This window comes from Papilio machaon, chromosome 7 (assembly GCF_912999745.1).
Source record: "Papilio machaon chromosome 7, ilPapMach1.1, whole genome shotgun sequence".
Taxonomy (NCBI): domain Eukaryota; kingdom Metazoa; phylum Arthropoda; class Insecta; order Lepidoptera; family Papilionidae; genus Papilio; species Papilio machaon.
In genome coordinates, this window is record NC_059992.1 from 3,186,838 (window position 1) to 3,209,736 (window position 22,899).

General features: G+C 36.6%; 4 protein-coding genes across 4 annotated transcripts; 3 read left to right on the forward strand and 1 right to left on the reverse strand.

Annotated features, from left to right (window-relative positions):
* The first annotated feature begins 993 nt into the window (after positions 1-993).
* LOC106714061 (polyphosphoinositide phosphatase) lies at positions 994-13,750 on the forward strand. The gene is made up of 12 exons (XM_014506995.2): positions 994-1,077; positions 1,151-1,361; positions 1,842-2,274; positions 2,439-2,759; positions 2,840-3,184; positions 3,491-3,689; positions 10,192-10,325; positions 10,751-10,978; positions 11,231-11,417; positions 12,470-12,621; positions 13,056-13,250; positions 13,492-13,750. Exons 1-12 carry the CDS (start codon positions 1,003-1,005, stop codon positions 13,733-13,735), a joined length of 2,724 nt encoding a protein of 907 aa, XP_014362481.2. The 5' UTR covers positions 994-1,002; the 3' UTR covers positions 13,736-13,750.
* A 413-nt stretch (positions 13,751-14,163) lies between these two features.
* LOC106714135 (synaptojanin-1) lies at positions 14,164-17,677 on the forward strand. Its single transcript, XM_014507089.2, has one exon. The coding sequence runs from the start codon at positions 14,277-14,279 to the stop codon at positions 17,583-17,585; it is 3,309 nt and encodes a 1,102-aa protein (XP_014362575.2). The 5' UTR covers positions 14,164-14,276; the 3' UTR covers positions 17,586-17,677.
* Positions 17,678-20,616: 2,939 nt separating this feature from the next.
* On the reverse strand, positions 20,617-21,528 carry LOC106714088. The gene is made up of 3 exons (XM_014507030.2): positions 21,361-21,528; positions 21,102-21,281; positions 20,617-20,856 (listed from the first exon to the last, which is right to left on the reverse strand). Exons 1-3 carry the CDS (start codon positions 21,433-21,435, stop codon positions 20,716-20,718), a joined length of 396 nt encoding a protein of 131 aa, XP_014362516.2. The 5' UTR covers positions 21,436-21,528; the 3' UTR covers positions 20,617-20,715.
* A 203-nt stretch (positions 21,529-21,731) lies between these two features.
* On the forward strand, positions 21,732-22,799 carry LOC106714070 (ubiquitin-60S ribosomal protein L40). Its single transcript, XM_014507009.2, has 3 exons — positions 21,732-21,824; positions 22,073-22,305; positions 22,559-22,799. Exons 2-3 carry the CDS (start codon positions 22,080-22,082, stop codon positions 22,720-22,722), a joined length of 390 nt encoding a protein of 129 aa, XP_014362495.1. The 5' UTR covers positions 21,732-21,824; positions 22,073-22,079; the 3' UTR covers positions 22,723-22,799.
* Positions 22,800-22,899: the final 100 nt, after the last annotated feature.

Genomic DNA, 22,899 nt, shown 5'->3' on the forward strand with positions numbered 1-22,899 from the left:
GTTGTACAAAGAATTGTCAAAAGACAAATGTTTCTGCCGCTTTAACATTGGAATTATGATCACTTAGGGAGATCCTACTAGTAAGTGTAGTCTAAGAAGTTTCTAAGTTCTATAATACTGCTAAGTAACTTTGAAAGTTTGATTAGGTTTATTGTCATGACATTAATAATTCAATTATATAATTAATGCTAGTATTCTACAAGTGTTAGCTTTGTATCTGTCTTGTATTTTGTTAAATTTTGAAATTTAATAAATAATTTAATTGACGTATTAATAAAATTTCTAGCTACCGTTTTCACATAAACATGAGTAATATAATTTTCGTCGTGCGTGGCCGTGTGCCTATGCTTGCAGTGCAGTTTTATTTTGTACAGTGCATTTTATTTTTCAAATAAGTTTCAAAATTCAAAATGTTTAATATTACATATCCAAATGATTTTTGAAGTAAATTTAAAGTTTACTTTGTATTTAAAAAAAGTTAATTTTCTGTCGCATGTGTTTAGGCGCCATCTAACGATGAGTAGAAGGCAACGAAGAATTTATTGTTTTCGCTACCAACAATCACTTGTACATCATATACATGATGTGACGTAAGCGTAAGCTTTTATTATATTTATAGCATAGTTTGGGATTTGGGAAATTGCATGTTCTCGAACGATTAATTAAATGTTTATTTCATCGAAAAATTCAAACCTACCAAATGAATGCCTTTAATCGGTAAATTAAAAACATTTAGGGCAACGCACAATGAATGTAAGTGTCTATGACAAATTGACAAATGAGAATGTCATTCCATATGATTGTGACAGTGACACAGAGTATTTTATTCTTTTTATAGGAATATATAGGAAACATTTGTCATTGTTGTTGTTTGTATTTGTTTTAAATTTATTCAACGTTTTAATAACAAGAAAAATATAACAGATTTCTAAACATTCGCGTGATCTACAAATAATTGCAACCTTTATATAATTATTAGTATCATAACTTAAAAACATAAAAATGTCCAAACGAAATATAATATTCCACCCCATTATCAGCTCTATTCAACGGATAGCCTTGTATGAAACTAAAGCGGTAAATGGTTTGTAACTACAAAAAAACAGTAGTACTTTGTTGATTTATTTATAATAATTAAAATTTGTTACAGAGGTTTTATCTCATTGGTTCAAACAATACACAAACCAGATTTCGTGTACTTAAAATAGATAGAACTGATCCTAGAGAATTGATATTAGTTGATGATAAAGTGGAGTACAACAAGCAAGAAATACACCAGTTATTGAACATGATTGGCTTTGGCAACAGGGGAAATAGATCACCGGGCTTTAATAAACTTGTTTCTGCATTTGGAATTGTTGGTAAGGTGTAATTATAACATAAACATGTCAAGTTTTTGACAATAACTGGCAGGTCAAATGAGGAAGATAAATTAATGAAGATAAATACAGTAATGATGTCAAGAATATCAGTTTATCAGTAGTTATTAAAATACATGAAATCTTCCTCATAACATATGCAAGGGCGTATATTCCCCTATTTCATAGTATAATAAAGCTATTCTATTTGTCTACTCAAGTTTTAAATTTTTAGATTAACTCATCTATACTTTATATACTATTATTTTATAAAGAGGAAAAATTTGTATTTTTGTGTTTTTTTTTTAACAAAAAAACTTGAAATACTGACCTGATTTCAAAAATTCCTTTGCCATTAGAAAGCTACATTATTACCTAGTAACATTAGACTTAACCATAAAGTAAAATAAAAATCAACTACTTTATTTAATTTATTTGTCTTTATATGTATATTGGTACTTTGAAAAATTGTATTAATTTTAGGCTTCATAAGATTTTTGGAAGGATACTATATTATATTAGTTACTAAAAGAAGAAAAATAGCTGTGATTGGTCCACATTCCATTTACAAAATAGAAGATACAGCCACAATCTATATACCGAGTGACAACAGTAAGCCACCGCATCCTGATGAGCAAAGATATCTCAAAATGTTCCTAGCAATTGATTTATCAACTAATTTCTATTATAGCTACAGCTATGATATAACACATACTTTGCAAATGAACATGGCACCTCCGAGAAAATTAGCTCCTGCATTATTTCCCAAACCTATTACAGCAGCTGTGTATCACTCAAATTTGAATTCAGAAAACAGTGAAGATAATAAATGCATCTGCAACGATGGTGAAGATGATGATGAAGACATATTTGAAACATGGAAACAGCAATTGCAACAACGACAGAAAAAAATTGGGTAACTTTTTTTTTATAATGTTGAGTTGTTACAGAACAGTACATTTGAATTATCATACAATTTGAATGCCACATAAGGAAATAGGAGTGTAACAAAGTTGCAAGAAAAGTTATCTGTACATTGTGGAGAACAGTAAATTTTTTTAAATTACTTTTATTTTTAAGGGGACAAAGTCAAAGACTCGAGTTTGGCATCAGAACAGTACCTGAGTGGAGATTTGTTTGGAACAGCCATTTGCTATCGGCTGTACATTCATACCTACATCCAGATTGGATATTATATATAGTCCATGGTTTTATAGAACAAAGCAACTTAAATATATTTGGTAGACCAATTTACCTTACACTTATAGCTAGAAGAAGTAACAGATATGCTGGAACTAGATTTCTAAAAAGAGGTGCCAACCTACATGGTGATGTTGCTAATGAAGTGGAAACTGAACAGATTGTTCATGATTCAATGATATCTTCATTTACTGCTGGCAGGTGAGAAAAACATCTCTAATTAAAAAAAAATACAAACAAAAAATGGCATTATCATTTTAATTGAAATGTAAAATTTTTAGGTTCAGTTCATTTGTGCAAATGAGGGGTTCTATACCCAGTTATTGGTCACAGGATATATCGAAGATGGTGCCCAAGCCAGCCATATCTATAGACCTAAGTGATCCTTATGCTGAAATACCAGCGAAACATTTTAATAACCTCATGAGGAGATACGGTTCTCCAATCATGATATTAAATCTAGTCAAGAAGAGAGAGAAGAAGAAACACGAATCTCTTTTAACCGATGTGATAAGTAATGCTGTGAAATATTTAAATCAATTCTTACCACCGGAGCACGCCATACAGTATTTCCATTTAGATATGGCGAGAATGAATAAAGGAGCAGATGCCAAAGTTTTAGATAAGTAAGTATAATATTGGAATACTCATTTAGAAATTTTAAAATCATTCGATCTCAGAACAAAATACCATTTTGACAGTTTAAATAAAGACAAATAAAAATACATATAACAAAGTAAATTAAATGAAAAAATTATATTAATTATTCAAGCTAATTTATCTTTAATGGCCAAATGTTGAGAAAGTTTATTTTCTATATTTAACTATTTTTTATTCTATTCCCAGGCTTGATTCTGTTTTCTATTGTTTGGTATATACTTTTAGAATACAGTGTAACTATTTTGTTTAAACATAGCTTCAATATTTTCAAGATTATCCGCAATAGCTCGTACAGTAGTTCGTCGCACGGGTATATTCATGAGCTGTAAGGGCTACGACGACGAGAGCGGTGTGCCAGGTCACCAGGCTGGCCGCTTGCAGACTGGGGTTGTGCGAGTGAACTGTGTCGATTGTCTGGACAGGACGAATACTGCACAATTTGCAATCGGAAAATGTGTACTAGCTCATCAGGTTAGCTGTTACCGTTTTACCGCTAAACCTCCTATTAAAATTATATTCTCGTCCTTCTGGATCTATTTAAAAAAACACAGCTTATAATATATGTGGTAAAAAGATAATGATGCTTGAAATTCATGTTTATGATTATATAGTATGTTTACTTTAACCATTAGCTAGTTTAAAACTAGTACTTTTCTACAGTTGAACCTGCTATATTAGACTAAGGATTAATCTAGTTAGGCTGTAGCGGCGTGTGTGTAGCTACATATGGTTTGGAAAAAAACTAAAAGTGTTGAGGCGTTTGAGGATTTGGAACTTTGAAATCAAACCAACGTATCGTCTTCCGTATTTCAAATGTATTCTAGTTTTTGATACAATGATCTAGGATAGCGGGGTGGGGATAATTAGCCAATAGGCGACACGTACGTATATTGGTTTCGCACTTTGATTGGTTATCACGATGTCACGGGAAACTAGCACTTAAGTCCTAAACATGCCCGCGGCCTTGAAAGCACCAGCTTTTAACACTGTTCATCCCTCACAAGTGGACAGATCCTTGTGTAAGACCGTCTTATGACGCCTGATGATGTCTTGATGTCCGCCACTCTGGAGATGCCATCTTCACCAGGAATTGTCTTCACGACGCGACCAAGTGGCCATTTCAACGGCGGAAGAGCCACGTCCTTGACAAGGACAAGCGTATCAGGCTTCAATTCTGCCGTATTTTCCCTCCACTTAGCTCTGATTTGTAGCTCCGAGATATACTCTCTAGCCCAGCGCATCCAAAACTGCTGCCGCAGCTGTTCCACTCTCTGGTAGCGGCTCAACCGGTGTAAAGGTGAGTGTTGCAGATCATTTTCACACACCGGTGCCGTGAGAGGTCGGCCAATCAAGAAATGGCCAGGGCTGAGGGGATAGCCATCAGAGGGATCCGAAGACAGAGGTACCAGCGGACGTGAGTTTAGCACTGCTTCTATCTGTGTGAGGACGGTAGCGAATTCTTCGAACGTCAGATGAGCATTGCCGAGCACTCGCCGCAGGTGGTACTTACATGATTTGATCCCCGCTTCCCACAAGCCACCAAAATGCGGGGAATAAGGAGGGATAAACGAAAATTTAATATTTTGACTCTTTGCGTAATCTACAACGTCTTTACTACAAGATGATAAAAACTGAGCAAACTCATTGTTTAAACCTACAAAATTTCGTCCATTGTCTGAGAAAATTTGACATGGTTTTCCACGTCGAGAAATGAATCGTTTGAGAGCGAGGAGGTATGCGTCAGTGGACAGGTCGCTGACAAGCTCTAAGTGAATAGCGCGAGTAATAAAACAAATAAAAAGACAGATATAGGATTTTACTAATTTAGCACCCCTGCCTTTACGATTTAAAACGGACACTGGTCCAGCGTAGTCTACACCTGTGCGAATAAAAGGAAAATCTGCCGTCAAGCGCTCCTTAGGCAGGTTGCCCATAAGTGGGCTTAGCGTTTTTCCCCTAGCCCGTGTGCAAGCGACGCACTGATGAGTCACTTTCCGCGCGAGATTCCTACCGGACAGCGGCCACCACTGCTCGCGTAAGCGGTACAGCAGCGTTTGCGGCCCGCAATGTAAAGCTTGATTGTGTTCATGAGTAAATAACAAGCGAGTAAAATAGTGCTTAGAACAAAGAAGTATAGGGTGTTTCTTATTATAATTAAAATCTAAAGAATTTTTTATTCTGCCACCTACGCGAATTAGGTCCTTTTCGTCTAAAAATAAATTTAGACTTGAAAGTCTGTTGCTAGACTTAACATTCCTTCCACTCTTTAGCAAATTGTACTCCAAAGAAAATGACTCCTTTTGTGATAACTTAGCTAGCATCATCACTGCGCGACTCAACTCATCGACATTGATCGCACCCGTCAGCTGATCGGTTCTGTGGCGCGGCCGGCTGTTGTGCGTGAAGCGCAGTACATAAGCAGCCGTGTGAATCATACGATTGAAGTTTGAGAATCTGTTGAATGGAAAGAATGTTTCGTCTGTATTAATATTTTGATTTAAAAATGTATAATTTGTAGTGTTAGATTTTAGTTCAGGCAAATTAATAGGTAATAACTCAGCATTTGAATTTGTATGTGTAGTTAAATTGAAATTAAAATTTAATACGTGTAAAAATGTAGGACCTTCCCACCACAACTTAGATAAGACTAAATCCTCGAGACTTACTCCCCGTGAAATCAGGTCGGCAGGGTTTTCCTTGCCACTTACATGCCTCCACGTGAATGCACTCGTCAGTTCGTGTATTTCGGCGACTCGATTCTGTACGAACGTTTTAAGTAAATTAGGTGTCATACGTAACCAGCCTAGCACAATAGTCGAGTCGGTCCAAAATACTACTTCGTCAAACTCGCGAGTAAGCGAACTGCGAATTTTATCGTAAAGCTTAGCGCCTAGCAACGCGCCGCACAGTTCCAGGCGAGGTATACTAACAGGCTTCAATGGGGCTACCTTACCTTTCGATATTAATAATTTTACGACAACACGATCATCGCATACGGTTCTTACATAAGCACAAGCGCCGTAAGCTGTCTGCGAGGCGTCAGTGAAAATGTGCAGCTCGACTCGTGTGACGTCACACTGAAATGCGTGTCGCGGAATCTTTATTGAAGAAAGATAAGATAGATTGTCAACAAACCGGTTCCACGTGCGTAAAATATCGGCGGGAAGAGGGTCGTCCCACTGTAATTTAAGTAACCAAAGACGTTGTAATAATACTTTGCCTATCATAATCGACGGACTTAATAAACCTAATGGGTCAAATATTTGAGAAACTATAGATAATATGGTGCGTTTCGTTACATTAGAAGTGGGCTGCTGTAACTGTGTATTGAAATGGAAATCGTCAGCAACGTTGCACCAACCTAAGCCTAAGGTTCTACATTGGCTATGTTCCCCAAAGTTTAAGTTTCGAAATGTATCAATAATATCATTATCATTTGTGGACGTTGGGTACGCGTCCTCGCCGACTTCAAAATTGAAAACCCACTTGCGTAAATTAAAGCAACCGGACTTTAGCACGTCTACGGTGCCCTTGCAAATTCTTAATAATTTGTCCTTGTCATCGCTGGAGGTCAGAAGGTCATCAACATAGATATCGTTATTTATGACTCTTTTGACTTCAAGGTCGGAACACTCAGCAGCTAGTTGCTTCAAACAGCGTACACTCAAGAACGGTGCCGAAGCTGTGCCATATGTAACCGTGTTTAACTTGTATACTGCAAGCGGTTTAGACGGTTCGTCGCGCCACACGATTAGCTGTAAGTCACGTTGGGTCGGATTAACGAGTACCGAACGATACATTTTTTCGCAGTCGGCTAACGCGGTGTATCGGAATTGTCTAAAGCGCAACAGTATACCTAGCAAGTCACCCTGAATAGGAGGTCCGACGAGTTGTATGTCGTTAAATGAAATTCCGTTGTTAGTGGCTGCACTGGCGTCGAACACGACACGGAGTTTCGTGGTAGTGCTGTGTTCACGAAATACGCCGTGGTGCGGTAGAAAGTAGTTGGGGTTCGAATACCTATCGACTTTAGTCATGTGACCTAAGTTGATGTACTCTCGCATGAAATCTACGTATAATTGCTTATAACTAGTGGGTGCGCGTAGCAACCGTTTTTCCAACGCGAAAAAACGGCGCTCAGCTTGGGAGTACGATTCGCCCAACACCTCGGCCGATTTTTTGAGCGGAATGTCAACAATAAATCTACCATGTTTGTCGCGTGTAGTGGTTGTAACGAAACTTTGTTCACAAGCCGTCTCTTCATCACATTGCGTATTCCGAGGCTGAGTTAACTCTTCGAGCTCCCAAAATTGACGTAATTGATTTTCTATAGATGTATTAAAGTTACATTGGACGTGTCCATATTTTTGCGTAATATGATTGATAGGACCCGAAACTATCCAACCTAACTTAGTATTTTGTAGGAATGGGCCGTTAGGTAGACGTATCTTGCCGTCGATAAGCAAGTCCCAAAACCGGTCCGCTCCTATTAAAATATCTATATTTTGTTGCCCTAGAAATTGCGTATTTGCCAGCTGAACGTTATCAGGTACCTCAAAATGCGCATGGTGAACCTGAACAGCGGGTAATGTGGGCGTTATTTCGTTTAGAACAAAACATTGAAGTCGCATCGAGTAGGAATTAACGCGCGATTTTACTTGTATGTTACACAAATGTGTCGAATGTGAAACAATGTTACCTACTCCGCATATCGTTTTAGTGGACTGTATTAAAGGAAGATTTAATTTTTTGCAAAACGAATGTGAAATGAAGCAACTCTGACTACCACTGTCCAGTAAAGCGCATGCGATATGATAATTGTTATTTTTATCGAGTATTTCAACTAGCGCAGTGGATAGCAAAACCGGTTGCACATTTGTGCAGTTTACATCTGTGTGCGTGTACGCATGAACATCGCAAACCTGTCCCTTGTCGCTTCGGCTGCAACTGACCGAGGGAGGGGGCGCGTGCGCGGCGACTCCGCTACTTTCAGTCGCTTCAGTTGACGATTTAGAGACTAGGCTCGTTGTATGATTAGAATCGCTAGAACTATGAATTAGTGAATTATGTTTTAAGTTACATTTTTTGCAAGGTCCAAACAAACAGCTGTTTACAGTGTGCCCGGAACGTAAACAATTTTCACATAAGTTGTGTTCCTTAACGATTTTAAGTTTAGATTTTAAATCCATATTAAGGAATTGTGAACAAGTGTAAATTGGATGTGGAGTCTTACATACGACACACAACTTACGTGAATTGCGCCCGGCCGGCTTATAAGATACAACATTACACTGTGCCACGTTGCTGCGAAAAGCATTACATGATTTTTTGTTAATTTCAGTTATAGTGCTGTCTTTGATGTGCGATAAAGTTAAAGTTTCTAATAGATCGGCCCTAGATTTCAAAAATTTGAGTAAATGATCAAGCTTTAGCGTAATTTTAGAGTTAGATAATAAAAAACCTTTATGTTCCTCCCATTGCCGCTCAGTCGTTTTATCTAATTTAGAAATGACTATATAGATAATTAAAGTATCCCAGTACTCTGTGGGTTCACCGAGTGTTTTTAAAGCGCGTAAATTATTAATTATAATATCTATAAGTTTTCTAATTAGCGAGGACGACTCTTTCGGTAACGGCTGTATCGCGAATAATGCTTTGACGTGACTCTGCACTAATAATCTATTGTTATCATACCGATTTAGCAAAAGTTCCCACGCAACAGAATAATTTTCGGATGATATTTCTAGCGCGTTTACTACCATTTCAGCACTTCCCTTTAATGACGATTTTAGGTAATGAAATTTTTGTATGTCGCTAATATCTGTCGAGTTATGCACCAGTGATAAATATGTGTCCCTATATTCTAGCCAGTGTTCGTATAAACCGTCGAAGGTAGGTAAAGTGATGACAGGTAATTTAATTGACGACTGATTTTGAGAACACATTTTAGAGCATTCAGCGACCTCCCTACCGACACCAAGAAGGGATTCAGCTTTTGAAAGTGTGCTGTAGTAACAGTCTTCGAATTGCTGACGCTGATTTAACTGCTCGTCGATATCGCACTCAGAGACAGTCTCCTCGAGCTTTGATTGTATGGAATTGAATTCCGAAAATAGAATGCCTGCCCCGTCCATGCGCAATTTCAAGTCTATCCTGGACTCCTGACCTAGCGGTTTTACTAAACTATGTAGATGATTAACAAATTTCGTTAACCTGCCCTTGAGAATACCTCTTTTCCTGATGAGGTCGCGAATTACCTGCTCAGCTTTGTCATCTGTAGTATTTTTATATGGAGACTTGTCCCTATCCATTAAAGGCATGATGGTGACGTGTGAAAATGGGAACAACCACAAAAGTACTCACCGGGCGGTGACGGAGATGTGCTCCTGGATCAATCCAAATCCTCGTAATATGGCAAATCCACGATCCAAATATGGCTCGAAGGTCCAGTTTATGTAGCGGCGTGTGTGTAGCTACATATGGTTTGGAAAAAAACTAAAAGTGTTGAGGCGTTTGAGGATTTGGAACTTTGAAATCAAACCAACGTATCGTCTTCCGTATTTCAAATGTATTCTAGTTTTTGATACAATGATCTAGGATAGCGGGGTGGGGATAATTAGCCAATAGGCGACACGTACGTATATTGGTTTCGCACTTTGATTGGTTATCACGATGTCACGGGAAACTAGCACTTAAGTCCTAAACATAGGCTATCCCTCATTGCTCCACTACTCGTGCTCGATGCCGCGACGTTCACTCGACATTGGTGATGAAACGGGATTAAAATATAAGTTTGTTTTTTAAACGTAATGTCGAAAACGTTAAAATGACATATTGCAATTTTAGACGGCGAGAAGTGGATATCGCGGTGATCGCAATGCGGAGCAATGTCGGTAAATCTACTATTTAACAATAAGATAATAACCATGTATATTACCCTAATGATTTTACTAATAATTTTACTCATTTTCAGCTTTACGCTCTAGGTCTTATCGGGGAGCCAGTTATAGAATTTGATTCAGATTGTGTGAGACTTCTGGAAGGTTTGTATGAAGATCATGGTGACACACTCGCGCTGCAGTATGGAGGCTCTCAGTTAGTTCATAGGTATGTATAGTAAAACTATATCATTGCAATTTTATACAGAGAATTTCAGTTTTATATTATAAATGGTGTTTTTTTCTTTCCAGTTGCAATTTTGAGAGCTAGCTTTGTAAACAAAGTTGTAGACCATTTGGGGAAAAGTTAAAAAGTTAATAAATTTTTAGTAATTAAATTTGGATAGACAACAATTGTTTCTCTTTCTACGATTTTATAAAATTCACTATCAAAATGTGACTCATTCTGTCTATTAAAAGCCATAACATTAAAACTTACTAAAAACTAACTGTAGAAGTTTAAACATTTTGTATTATACTCATGGGATTTTTAATCCTCTCAATAAAATATATACCATTCCCAGAACTATTATTAATTTTTCTTATAGTTCCTGAACAATAATCCATGAATTCATATTAGCGACTCAATTCCAGGATAAAAACTTATCGAAAAACTGCTCCCTGGTCGTCTCACGGGAATGATATAATGCAGACACTAAGCAGATATTATTCCAATACGTTTTCTGATGCTGAAAAACAGAACACGATGAATTTGTTCCTGGGACTCTTCATCCCGGATCCGACCAAGCCGGCAATTTGGGACTACCCTACTGATTACTACTTTCATCACCCTGAAGCAATGGTTTATATACCAAATAGAAGGTATTGTGACTTTGATAATTATTTTTATATCATTTGACAATAGAATATAACACTCCAAGGAGAATAAGAATTGAATTTCATTTAAAAACATTTAATTTAATTCATCCGTTTAGGATAAATGCGATCACAATGAAAAGGATACACGTACATACAAACATACTTATTCCATTAAGCATATTCGGAACGAAAAAGAAAAAGTTTTTGATCTTTCTGAAAAACTAGATAGACCATAGACAACATATATTTTTTCAGGTCGTTAACAAAGTGGTGGGATGATGAGGTGGTGCGTCACCTGCCACTGCCCAGCAACGAGATGCGCAAGCTGTGCTGCGAGATCATCGGCACTCAGGGTGACGGCGCACTCGAGATGCTCGACCCCTACCAAGAGTACAACCGCCCATTCGAATACACCGTCTTTACTGAATGCTTCGAGTTCAAAGTCAGTTACAGTATCGTAGTAGGAGCTAATCAGTTACAAGTCAACGGCCACAATTAATAAACTATTAATTGTGGTTGTTGACTTGTAGTATATTGTAAACCAATGTATTCATCATCATCAGGTCACTATACGTCCCCACCTCGGATCGGAGCATACTCTAACTTAGGGGTGACTAGGCCATAGTCAACCTCGCTGGCCAAGTGCGGGTTGACTTCACACATATCTTTGAATTTTTTTTTAGATATGTGCAGGTTACATGTTTCCTTCATCGTAAGAACGTCGGATAAATGTACATATGTATGTAAATCGAAACTCAAAAAACACATTGGTACATGGCGGGATTAGAACCCAGGACCTGCAGATTGCAAATCAAGTGCTTAACCTCTGAGCCACCGACGATCAGTGTATTGCTCGTGTACAAATTATTAATTCAATTATGATGGAAGCGTAAGCGTTTAACAGTGGTAGATCCCGCAACAACAATATTTGTTGGGTGCACGAATTGGCCGGGTCGACCGGTGCAATACCACGACCACACAGACAGGCGTGAAATGGAAGCAATTCCGTGTTTCGTCTGATGAGTGTGGTACCGGAGGCCTAATTTTAGTCCTCTTTCCCTTACCACCCTTTTCTTATAAGGAAAGGATGGGAAGGGGAAATGGATTTGGCGGAGGAGGGGACGCATAGGGAAGAGAAATATCCTCTTTCTGTGCGTCCTCTTCTCCGTTGATTAAAGGTAGGCAACGCATCTGCATTTGCGGATGTCTATGGGCAACGGTTGCCTCGCTATTGCGGCGAATCCAGGTGGCCTTTTGCTCGTTTGTCACCTTATGATATAAAAAAAAAGGGCTTTACCGATTTTGAAGTGTCAGTTATCATTCGATTCGTATTTCTTCCCGGAATGTCACAGGTTGTTCGGTCGGTTGATATTCTTTCTATGTTTGTTGCCATATTACTGGTTTCGAGATGCAATAAATAAGGCCTTTCCTTAATATCGAAATCTCCTGTTGTTTATCTTGTGTCATTGTCAATAAAGTTCGTTCTGGTACCAGATGTTCCATACGCTCCGAGATTTAGCCCCATCCTCAGAGAGCTGCAGTCCGTTCGTGGTGCGCGGGCGCAGCGTCGGCCAGAGCAAGGGTCCCGCCTCCAAGAACCCTGTTATTAGCGGACGATCCAGCACCACATCTAACAACTCCAGCGAGTATGAATCACACTTTATAGAATGATTCAGTTTTCCAGCAGTTATATGAATCTTCGTAACATTCATTACATGATTAATGAAAAAAATAAGCATAGTTTTTCACTGTCATTTTGATTTAATACTAAAATATTGAACATATCATAGTATCACTCCGGATTTTTTTATTTTGATATCTTAATAATGCTTTATGATAAAACATATCTAACTACAGTCAAAATCTGTTATAACGACATCGAAGGGACTACTCATATTGAGTCGTAAAAACCGATAGTTGTAACAACCGGGTCACCGGTTGTTACAGGTATTAATAGGAAAGATATGTAATAACATTCAGCCAGGACCTTTGATTTTGGTCAATTTAACCGGTATGTTGTTCTAAACGATGTCGCTATAAACGGTTTTGACTGTATTAATGCTTACTTTGATCAATTCAGTTCCAATAGCGGCTCGTCATCGGACGACGACCTGACCAGTTCTACGCCCAGCTCCCGGCAGATCAATCCATCCCCACTTTCTCTGGTGGACAAGCTGCTCTCACCCGAGGAGCCCGAAGACCAGCCCATGTTCCCTGCCATCAAACGATCCAATGCCATTGCATTGAAGCAACCAAGCAAGAGAGATATGATTGTGTAAGATTGAAGACCTAAAGCTTTTTTTTTATCTATGTGGTTTAAGAAAAAAAAAAACATTTAAAAATAGAACGTCATTGCCTTTGTTGAAAATTTGTTTTTCTTGTCTACTATACTACAACTTTAAATACAAGGCAAAAGTCATCGTGAAAAACGAATCATCGTGTTGATAGTCCATTGACTTAAATTAACATTGATTTAAGTTGTTCTAAGCAAAAATTATTTAAATGCTTTGTTCCAGTTATAGGCGATATGTGAACTTCGAGCGGCGATCGAACCCGCAGTACGAGCCGGACATACACATCGTGATGACTGTCAGCAGCGCATTCACCATTGACAGCACGATCGACGTCATCCCGCCAACAGTTACCAAAGCCTCCAAAGAAATATATCAGAATTACGTTCAAAGGAACAGCGGAAGAATAACCGTACCAGCCGCCTCCCTCGCTTTGTATAAGAAATATGTCAATTTTAATGTTAAATAATTTATTAAAATTATAATTAATACATAATGACTATTTTACAGAAATGAGAAGAATAAATAAAAAATGACAAGTGTTACAATTCTGAGTTCCCACTGAAGTGTTTTAAGCTTCCAGTTTCTCATCCTTTCCTTCTTCCCGTCTCTTCCATACGCGAGTGTTGGAAAGTTGATGCTTCTGCCAATAAATTTTCTAAATGTTACAAATTCCGACATAACTAGTTTCAGTTATTATCTATATATATAAATATTGCTTAGTTGAATTCTACAATATATAACTTCACTTTGCAATGTCTGGAATATTTTTGTAAATGCTTGGTTGTTTTATGTTACATGTATTTTAAAGTACTAAAAAAAATTATAACTTTTTCTTTAAAAATAGTTTCCGAACTTAATGACAGCTAAAATCAAAAATGACAGTGATGACATTTCTCTTGTAATCGAATCGGTCGATTTTTCATTTAAATCATATTTTAATGAAGTGAAAATCTAAGTGGAGGGTGGATGGCTGTTTTCTGAATGTAATTTCTATCAAATAAGCAAACATGGCTATGTCAAAAGGATTTAAAGTCCTAGAGAAGTCATCGCCACCAAACCCGTATAGTATAATTTTACAACATAGAAATAAAGACACGGCTTTGCTTTTCGAATCCCAGGCTGTCGTGTCTTTGTCGTCGCAAGAAACCGAAACTCTTCGAAAACAATATCATAAAATCGCCGATGCTTACGGCTGTTTGGGAGTTTTACAACTGAACGCTGGTGAAAGTTGCCTGCTCTATCTTGTACTGGTTGTGGGATGTTGCTCCGTCGGAAAGGTGGGTGATGTTGAGGTATTCAAAATAACACAAACACAGTTCCTTCCTCTATTCTATCAATCTCAAGGAGAGGATAAAGTTTCGGAAGTTCGAAAGTTGTTGAATTCTGGTACTTTCTACTTTTCATGGAACTCTGGTAAAATTCAAGATAATCTCTTTGATTTAACTCTTTGCGCTCAAAGGAAAAGTAAGGGTGCTAACCCAGATAACAGATTTTTTTGGAACAGAACACTTTTTATACATCTTATTAGATTTGGTATTGACTGTGATGATTGGCTGACTAGAGCTATGTGTGGTTCAGTGGAAATCCGCACTATATACGTCGGACACCGGCAGGCAAGAGCAGTGCTTGTGTCGAGATTAAGTTGTGAGCGAGCCGGTACTCGTTTCAATGTTAGAGGATGTAATGATGATGGAAATGTTGCCAATTTTGTTGAAACAGAACAAGCCATATACATTGATGATTCTGTAGCATCATATATACAAACAAGAGGCTCGGTGCCACTATTCTGGGAGCAGCCTGGTATTCAAGTAGGATCTCATAAGGTAAAAATGTCTCGAGGGTATGATGCATCAACCAGTGCTTGTGATAGACACTTTTCACAGTTAAAACGCAATTATGGATCAATAATTGTTGTTAATTTGCTAGGCTCAAGTTTGATTGGTGGCAGTGAGGGTGAAGCAACACTTAGCAATGCTTACCAAAGACATCTTAATGAATCAGCTCATTCTGATGTTATACAAATTATTTTCGACTACCATCAAGAGGTGAGAGGTTCATCCATAGAATCTGCTTTAGCTAAATTTAAGAAAATTATTGAGAAAAATTATGATGATATTAGCATCTTCAGTGCTAGAGGTGTCGACATCTATAATATTCAAAAAGGTGTTATCCGCACTAATTGCCTGGATTGTTTAGACAGGACCAACTCAATACAAACATTTATTGGCTTAGAAATGTTAGCTATTCAACTGATGCTTTTGCAATGTGTGGATAAAAAACAAAATGTCAATAGATTTGAAGAGGTGTTCAAACAGATGTGGATAAATAATGGAAATGAGATTTCTAAAATTTATGCAGGCACTGGAGCTATACAAGGAGGTTCAAAGCTTATAGATGGAGCCAGGTCAGCCGCTCGTACTATTCAGAATAATTTGTTAGACAATTCTAAACAAGAAGCAATTGACATATTGTTGTTGGGATCAACATTGAACTCGGAGCTTGCTGATCGCACAAGAATATTACTACCTCAAAATATCCTTCACACCTCAACTCCGGTGTTGAGAGAAATGTGTAGAAGAGCTAATGAATTTACTCAACCATCTAGCATTCGGATTACTATTGGTACGTACAATGTAAACGGAGGCAAACATTTTAGAAGTTTAGCGTATAAAGACGTATCATTGGCTGATTGGCTATTGGATTGTCCTAACTCATCTTTAGTGTCGACTGTAAATATGACTGAACAACCGTCAGACATCTTTGCTATAGGATTCCAAGAGATTGTTGATTTAAATGCTAGCAATATAATGGCTGCTAGCTCTGATAATGCTAAAGCCTGGAGCGAGGAATTAGAAAAAGTATTAAACAGAGATGCTTCATATACTCTCTTGTCTAGTCATCAATTAGTTGGAGTTTGTCTGTTTATATTCGTTAGGAAGGACCTCATTCCGCATATAAGAGATGTGGCACTTGATTCTGTTAAAACAGGTCTTGGTGGCGCCACAGGTAACAAAGGAGCTGTTGTTATAAGAATGGTGATTTATGGCACATCATTATGTTTTGTCTGTGCTCATTTTGCTGCAGGGCAGTCGCAAGTCTCCGAACGTAATGCTGATTACACTGAAATTACTAGAAAGATTGCTTTCCCTATGGGAAGATCTCTTTATTCTCATGATTATGTATTTTGGTGTGGAGACTTCAATTATCGCATAGATTTAGATAAGGAAGAGTCGCGCTTATTGGCTGCACAAAACAATTTGCAACGACTTTTAGAACAAGACCAGTTAACAAGACAAAAGTCTCAGGGTTTGGTTTTTAAAAATTGTTTCGAAGGAGATATCACTTTTCCACCTACATATAAGTATGACCTATTCAGTGATGATTACGATACTAGTGAAAAATGCCGCGCGCCGGCTTGGACAGACAGAGTTCTATGGAGGAGTAGGAAACACACTATTGACCCGGAAACAACATCCGAATTGGCTGCAGGAAAATTATTGTACTATGGACGCGCAGAACTGAAACAAAGCGATCATCGACCCGTACTAGCAATTTTGGAAATTGAAGTACTTCAAGTAAGTTACACTAAATGTATGGAAGTTTTTTACGAGGTCGTAAAAGATCTCGGTCCTCCGGATGCCAGCATCGTTGTACAGCCTTTTGATGAAATCGATGGCGAAGATTCGGTTTTCGATGATAACGTTATGTCTGCCATCTTACAAGAATTGGCGACGATTGGTGACGTAACTTTAGTTCGTTTTATAGACGACCATACACTGAGTATAACATTCAGAGATGGCCAACACGCGCTAGCAGCTGCCCAGAAAGGCCACATTTCTGTAGGTTCTCTATACTTCAGCATAACTTTGAAATCTCCCAACTGGGTGGACATAGTTAGGTCCGAAATCAACTTGTGTACAAACAATACGATTCCATTATTTGGTGAAGTACAACCCGAGCGGCCGCTGAGGTCAGCTCCGCCGACGCCGCGACGACAGCAGCCGAGCAGGCCTCCGGCTCCGTCTCCTACTCCATTGCTGCCGTCACGAGCGCCGGTGGCGAGCCCCGCTCGTCCGCCGCCGCCCAGACCTGCTCCGATCCCCCCAGATGCTGGAGCGAACGCCGCGCAACCACCAATAGCGTCGCCCCCACCTGATAGTGTTCCTCCTCCGTCATGTGCTCCCCCTCCTCCTCCGCCGCAAAGCTCTACCCCTCCACCTACGAGCGTTGCACCTCCTACGGGTCCACCACCTCCCGTACCTGCGCGTCAAGGTGCACCACCCCCATTACCTGCTCGCCCTCGACCTGTTACGTAAACTTCGTACGTAATTCCTCGGTACGTAAATTCCATAGTTGTATACAAAAGCATTATAATATATATGTATTGTACAATTGGCAAGTATGTTACAAGCTGCTGTAGAATGTTTAAATATAAATTATATCAATATAGTTAAATTAGATTTAAAAAAAAAATAACTTGTTTGTTTTGTTATTGGTTCCTAGAAGTATAGTAGTTTCTATAAATTTAAATGTTTGTTCATGTTATCAAATACTGTTATAATTTTCCCTCAGAATCAATGTTGAGTTGAAAGAATGTTGAGAACAAAAAATAATTAATATTGTTTAGTTTATAACATGGTTATACTCAAAATATGAATCTTTATATTTATAAAACGACGGATGACTTCATAATTACAACTTTGTCACTTTTATTTACATTTTTGAGTCACGATTTAAAATATAAAGTCTCGTATTATTTTATTATGTAAAGGATTGCATTTTTTGAACCAAAATGTTAACGAGGTCTTTTGTATACATTTGTGATATTTTATTTATTTCATTGGGTAAATTAATAAGCTGATAAAACGTCCAGTGTTACATTATGATGCTTTATTATCAATATATTAAATATCAATAGATAAAAACTGCTAATGATTGAGGATATGTTTAGTATAACAGGACACAGTTTGTTTTGGTGTAAATGACACAATACTCTGGACTTTCCATTAACCAAAAATATTGTTATCTAAGTTTTTTCAAGGAGAATAAAAAGGTTGGCATTTTTTATACAAGTGTCTTTGGAATGGAAACAGTAACAATATGTGAAACTCCTGAAGTACTTGATCTCTAGAAAAAAATAAAGTTAATTTGTAGATAAACATTGTCCAATGAATTTATTAAAAGTGAAATTCATTATAAGACTGGTTTAAAGTTTAATTTAAAATATTTAATTCAGCCATTAAGTGAAGTCAAGGTATATGAATTTGAAATATTTTTTTTTTATTTATGCCTACTTGAGATTCGTTTAAAATTTTAAGATACATTATCAGGAGAAAATACTGAAGTTAATATAAAGTACATGTAAGATAATCTTGTTATTTAAACTATTATTATATATGTTTTCCCTTATGTATAAAATATGTAGTATTCTTAGGGTAAAAATGTAAAAGTAGAGCCAGGCAATAGATTTTGTGATTCGGAATTTAAAAGAATGATAATATGCTTTTCTGCTTCAATTTTACTTGGGAATTAGAAGCAAGAACCAAAATTATCAAGTTAATACTTGAGTATAATTCAACAATTTCTTAATTTTATGTGTATGTTAAACATTAATAAAACCATTTCGATGAGTTAATGAAAGTTAATAATTTTCTTACTTTTGTTGTGGTTTGTTTCCAGTTTATTTTTGTCTATTAAGTTTATCTATGGCTGTGTATAAGCATTTGTCTTCAAAAAATCTTGTCCAGTGGAATCTCTCACCTAAATTAACAATATTTTTTTTCTCAAAATATGTATTTTGTATAGTTGATTGATGTTGACATATGATTTTAAATATTATTTTGAATTGTTGCTATTGGTAATTTATTATGATATGGTGAAATACATCATTTGTAAAATGTTATATTCAACATTTCTATAGAATTAATACATAATAACAACGATTAGATTAAGGAAATACTGTTAATAAGGATAATGTTATAAAGATCGGCAATAATGTTATAAAGAATTTATTATTATTACTATCATTTTCCTGCAAGTAATGTTTAGTTTTTAATATTACCTTTTGAATTAGATTGTCCTATCAATCAACACCTATAAAGTTAATTGACTATTTCGGTAAAGTGCAGATTTGTGAGAAGTGTTAAAAGTTGTATGAGCTTTTTTATTTTTATTTACTTAATTATTTATCTTACTTTGTAAGATTTTATTTACTATTGATTTAATATTTGTTCCTATTTAATAGCCTTTTTTATTTTCATATTAAGCATTTATTATTTGTAGTGTAAGGTACCTGATGCACATTTTTGTTTTTTTTAACACCTGCGATCAAAGTATTGTAATAAAGTTTTTTGTATTATTTGCAGATAAATATTTCATCTATGAAATAGTCTTGTTTACTAATGTTTAAAAACCAAGAAAGGTATTCGTAATGTAAGAAGGGTTGGTAAATTATGCGTTATCATGCAATTTATTCGTTAGTGCTTTATGCATAGTAGTCATAATGTTTTTGCAAATCTTGGACGTTGTTAGCTAAATAGCAATTTTATGAAACGAAGTTAGTTGTATTGCTTTTCCTATTTATATAATTAACCGTTGTCTAATTATCTCATATACCTTAAATAAATACTTAAATGGCTTAAAAAAGAAAGTTGTATAGTGCGGCGAAATAAACGTATGGCCAGTTTAATTTCAAAACTTAAATAGAATGTTTAAAAACATTGATGTAGTTTTATTTCCTGTTTCCAAACGTGAAGCGACGAACCATGACAACGTGAGATGCGGCTAATAAAAGTAGCCTTGAAACCTGATCGATTACTTCTGCCTTAGAAGCCATACTCTGCCTATCTAATCCAGTGTTCTATATTATGCCAGGACAGTAGAACCCGAATGCAGCGCTGGCATAATGTAAACAATAACTGGCGCTACTAATCCAAAACAGTCCATGCCAGGCTAGCACCACTGTCTTACTGAACTGGCATAATATAAACCAGGCAAAGAGATTACCGATTCATCCCATTGTTACAAATGGTTTATCAAGACCTAGTCATTTAGCAAGACATAATTATGTAATGAGCATGTTCCTGCCAATTAAGTTAACATAATCTAATATTGATTTTTTGTACTGGATTTAACCATGTAAATAATGCTCACATTTGAATCTCATAAGAACCTAACTAATATTATAAATGGGAAAGTTTAGATGATTGGATGGACGGATGGTTGAAGGTTTCTCTGGAACACCTCAACGGATCTTGATGAAATTTGGCACAGATGTAAATCATTCTAGTATTTTATAAGATTTAATCAATTGCAATTGGCATCGTAAAAGCCCAACAAAAAGACAAATTTTCAAGTTTAATTCTTTATTCCAGGTTACAAGGAAATACTATAACACAGTGATTGCATCTAACATTTAAATTATGATTTAATAACACAAGAAAGATTTTAGTTCTTCTTGGGTACAGCATGTTTATAAATAGTGTGGGCAATACCGGCCAAGCCAAGTACGCACAGGGTCATTGTCAAACGGTACAGGATACCATCAAATGGACCACCTTTCAGGAATACGGGTAAATCATTGTGTTTCTGAAAAATAAAATATTTTTTTGTATCATTGAACATTAATTTTTTTATTATTCCTAAAGTCAAAAATCAGATAAGTTATTTAAATATTTAGTGTGAAAACATGTACATATATTAGACTAAACAGATAAAATTTTACATATGATGTTTTCTATTATTAATTTATAAAAATTTTTTACAAGCTATTTCGAACTGAATAGGTTTTTATACTAAAACAGATGGCATTCCAATAATCTCACGTATCTTACCTGGAAAATTTCTTGCTTTCTTCTGATACTCTCAGGAACAGGGGCATAGGGTATGTTGGTGCCGGGGATAAGTTTTTGAGAACCAGGAGCTGGGCAGGCGGACGCTTCAGTCACAGTGGACATATGAGACGTGTTGTATTGGATTTTAGGTACCTCCACTCGTTGCAAGGCGATTGGAGCCTACAGAATTAAGGTGTATTTTAAATATGATTCCCAAAGTCATGCAATGCTGTCCAATATTCTACACGTTAATACTTACAACTGGAAAGAGTGGACTCTGTAAATGGGTCGCAGAGACCAGCCTGCCGGTAACTTTGCTTAGTTGGTGGTACATTTTCTTGAATCGATATCACGTTTATTACAGAACAGCTCCTGAAAATCTAGCCCTGTTACGAAACAAGTACTTATCAGACAGTAGTTGCGTTCCGAAACCAAATTATTTTATTTCTCAGTTAGTAGAAGCTCAAATTAATGTTGTATTTTTTTCTTTTTAAAGCTTGAAGTAGGTAGTGGTATTATTTTCTAATATAATTAAATGATTTTGTGAATTATGTTTTTATATACTTTTCTTTTAAAAATCTTTCTTAAAATGAAAACAGCCGTACTGTGTACAGCTCTGTGATACAGATAATAAATCTGAACAATCATTTTTACTATCTGTCATATTTTCTTTAATTTGTCTTTTCGTATGTGTGACAGTTTTAACAAGCACATTTTCTAAAGGTTAGTTGTAAAAATTCAATTTTTAAGTTTGTTAGAGGTAAAAATAAGCATAAAATTTTCTAATTATAACATTAATGGTTTTGTAATAAGCAATGATCGTTTCATATAAAATTCGAATACAATATTCCAAATTCAAAATTCCGCGTGGCGTGTCAAATTGACTTCTAAGATTGGCTTTTGTTCTTTCCATTTCATCATTTGCCAACAAAAATATACAAAAATTTAAGTGTGTGTTTACGTTTTTACAGCTAAACAATGCAGATCTTCGTAAAAACCCTCACGGGTAAAACCATAACGTTAGAGGTTGAAGCCTCTGACACTATCGAAAATGTAAAAGCGAAAATTCAAGACAAAGAGGGTATTCCACCAGATCAGCAAAGATTGATCTTCGCCGGCAAACAGTTGGAAGATGGACGTACGTTGTCCGACTACAACATCCAGAAGGAATCAACACTTCACTTGGTGTTGAGGCTTCGAGGAGGTAATCTTACTATGTATCTGTTACACCACCCACTAGTATATGCAAAAGTTTGAATGGGTATAAGAATATTTGTTACCTTTGCAACACGCAACTTCATAATGGCTGACCATATTTAGATGAAATTTGGAAAAGAGACCATTTGGAATAGCACTTAGGTTAAATTTTATTCAGGGGAAGTTGCAAGTGACAGCTAGGATTCCATGAAAGTGTAATATGATTACAATCACATATTTATTAAATTAATTTTGTTAAGGTACCATTGAGCCTTCCCTCCGCATTTTGGCCATGAAATACAACTGTGACAAGATGATCTGCCGCAAGTGCTATGCCCGCCTCCATCCTCGCGCTACCAACTGCCGCAAGACCAAGTGTGGCCACACTAACAACCTCCGCCCCAAGAAGAAGATCAAGGATTAAGCATTTCATTTTCTTTCCACCAAAAAAATGGCAATTTTTTTAAATGTAAACACTTGAAAAAATAAAGTAATAACCAAGTTTTTGTTTTTTTTTTCTACACTGATACCTAATATTATTTACCAAGTTATTGTAATGACTAAATTTTGACAAAAAAAGGTCCTCTTCAGTTAATCTAGA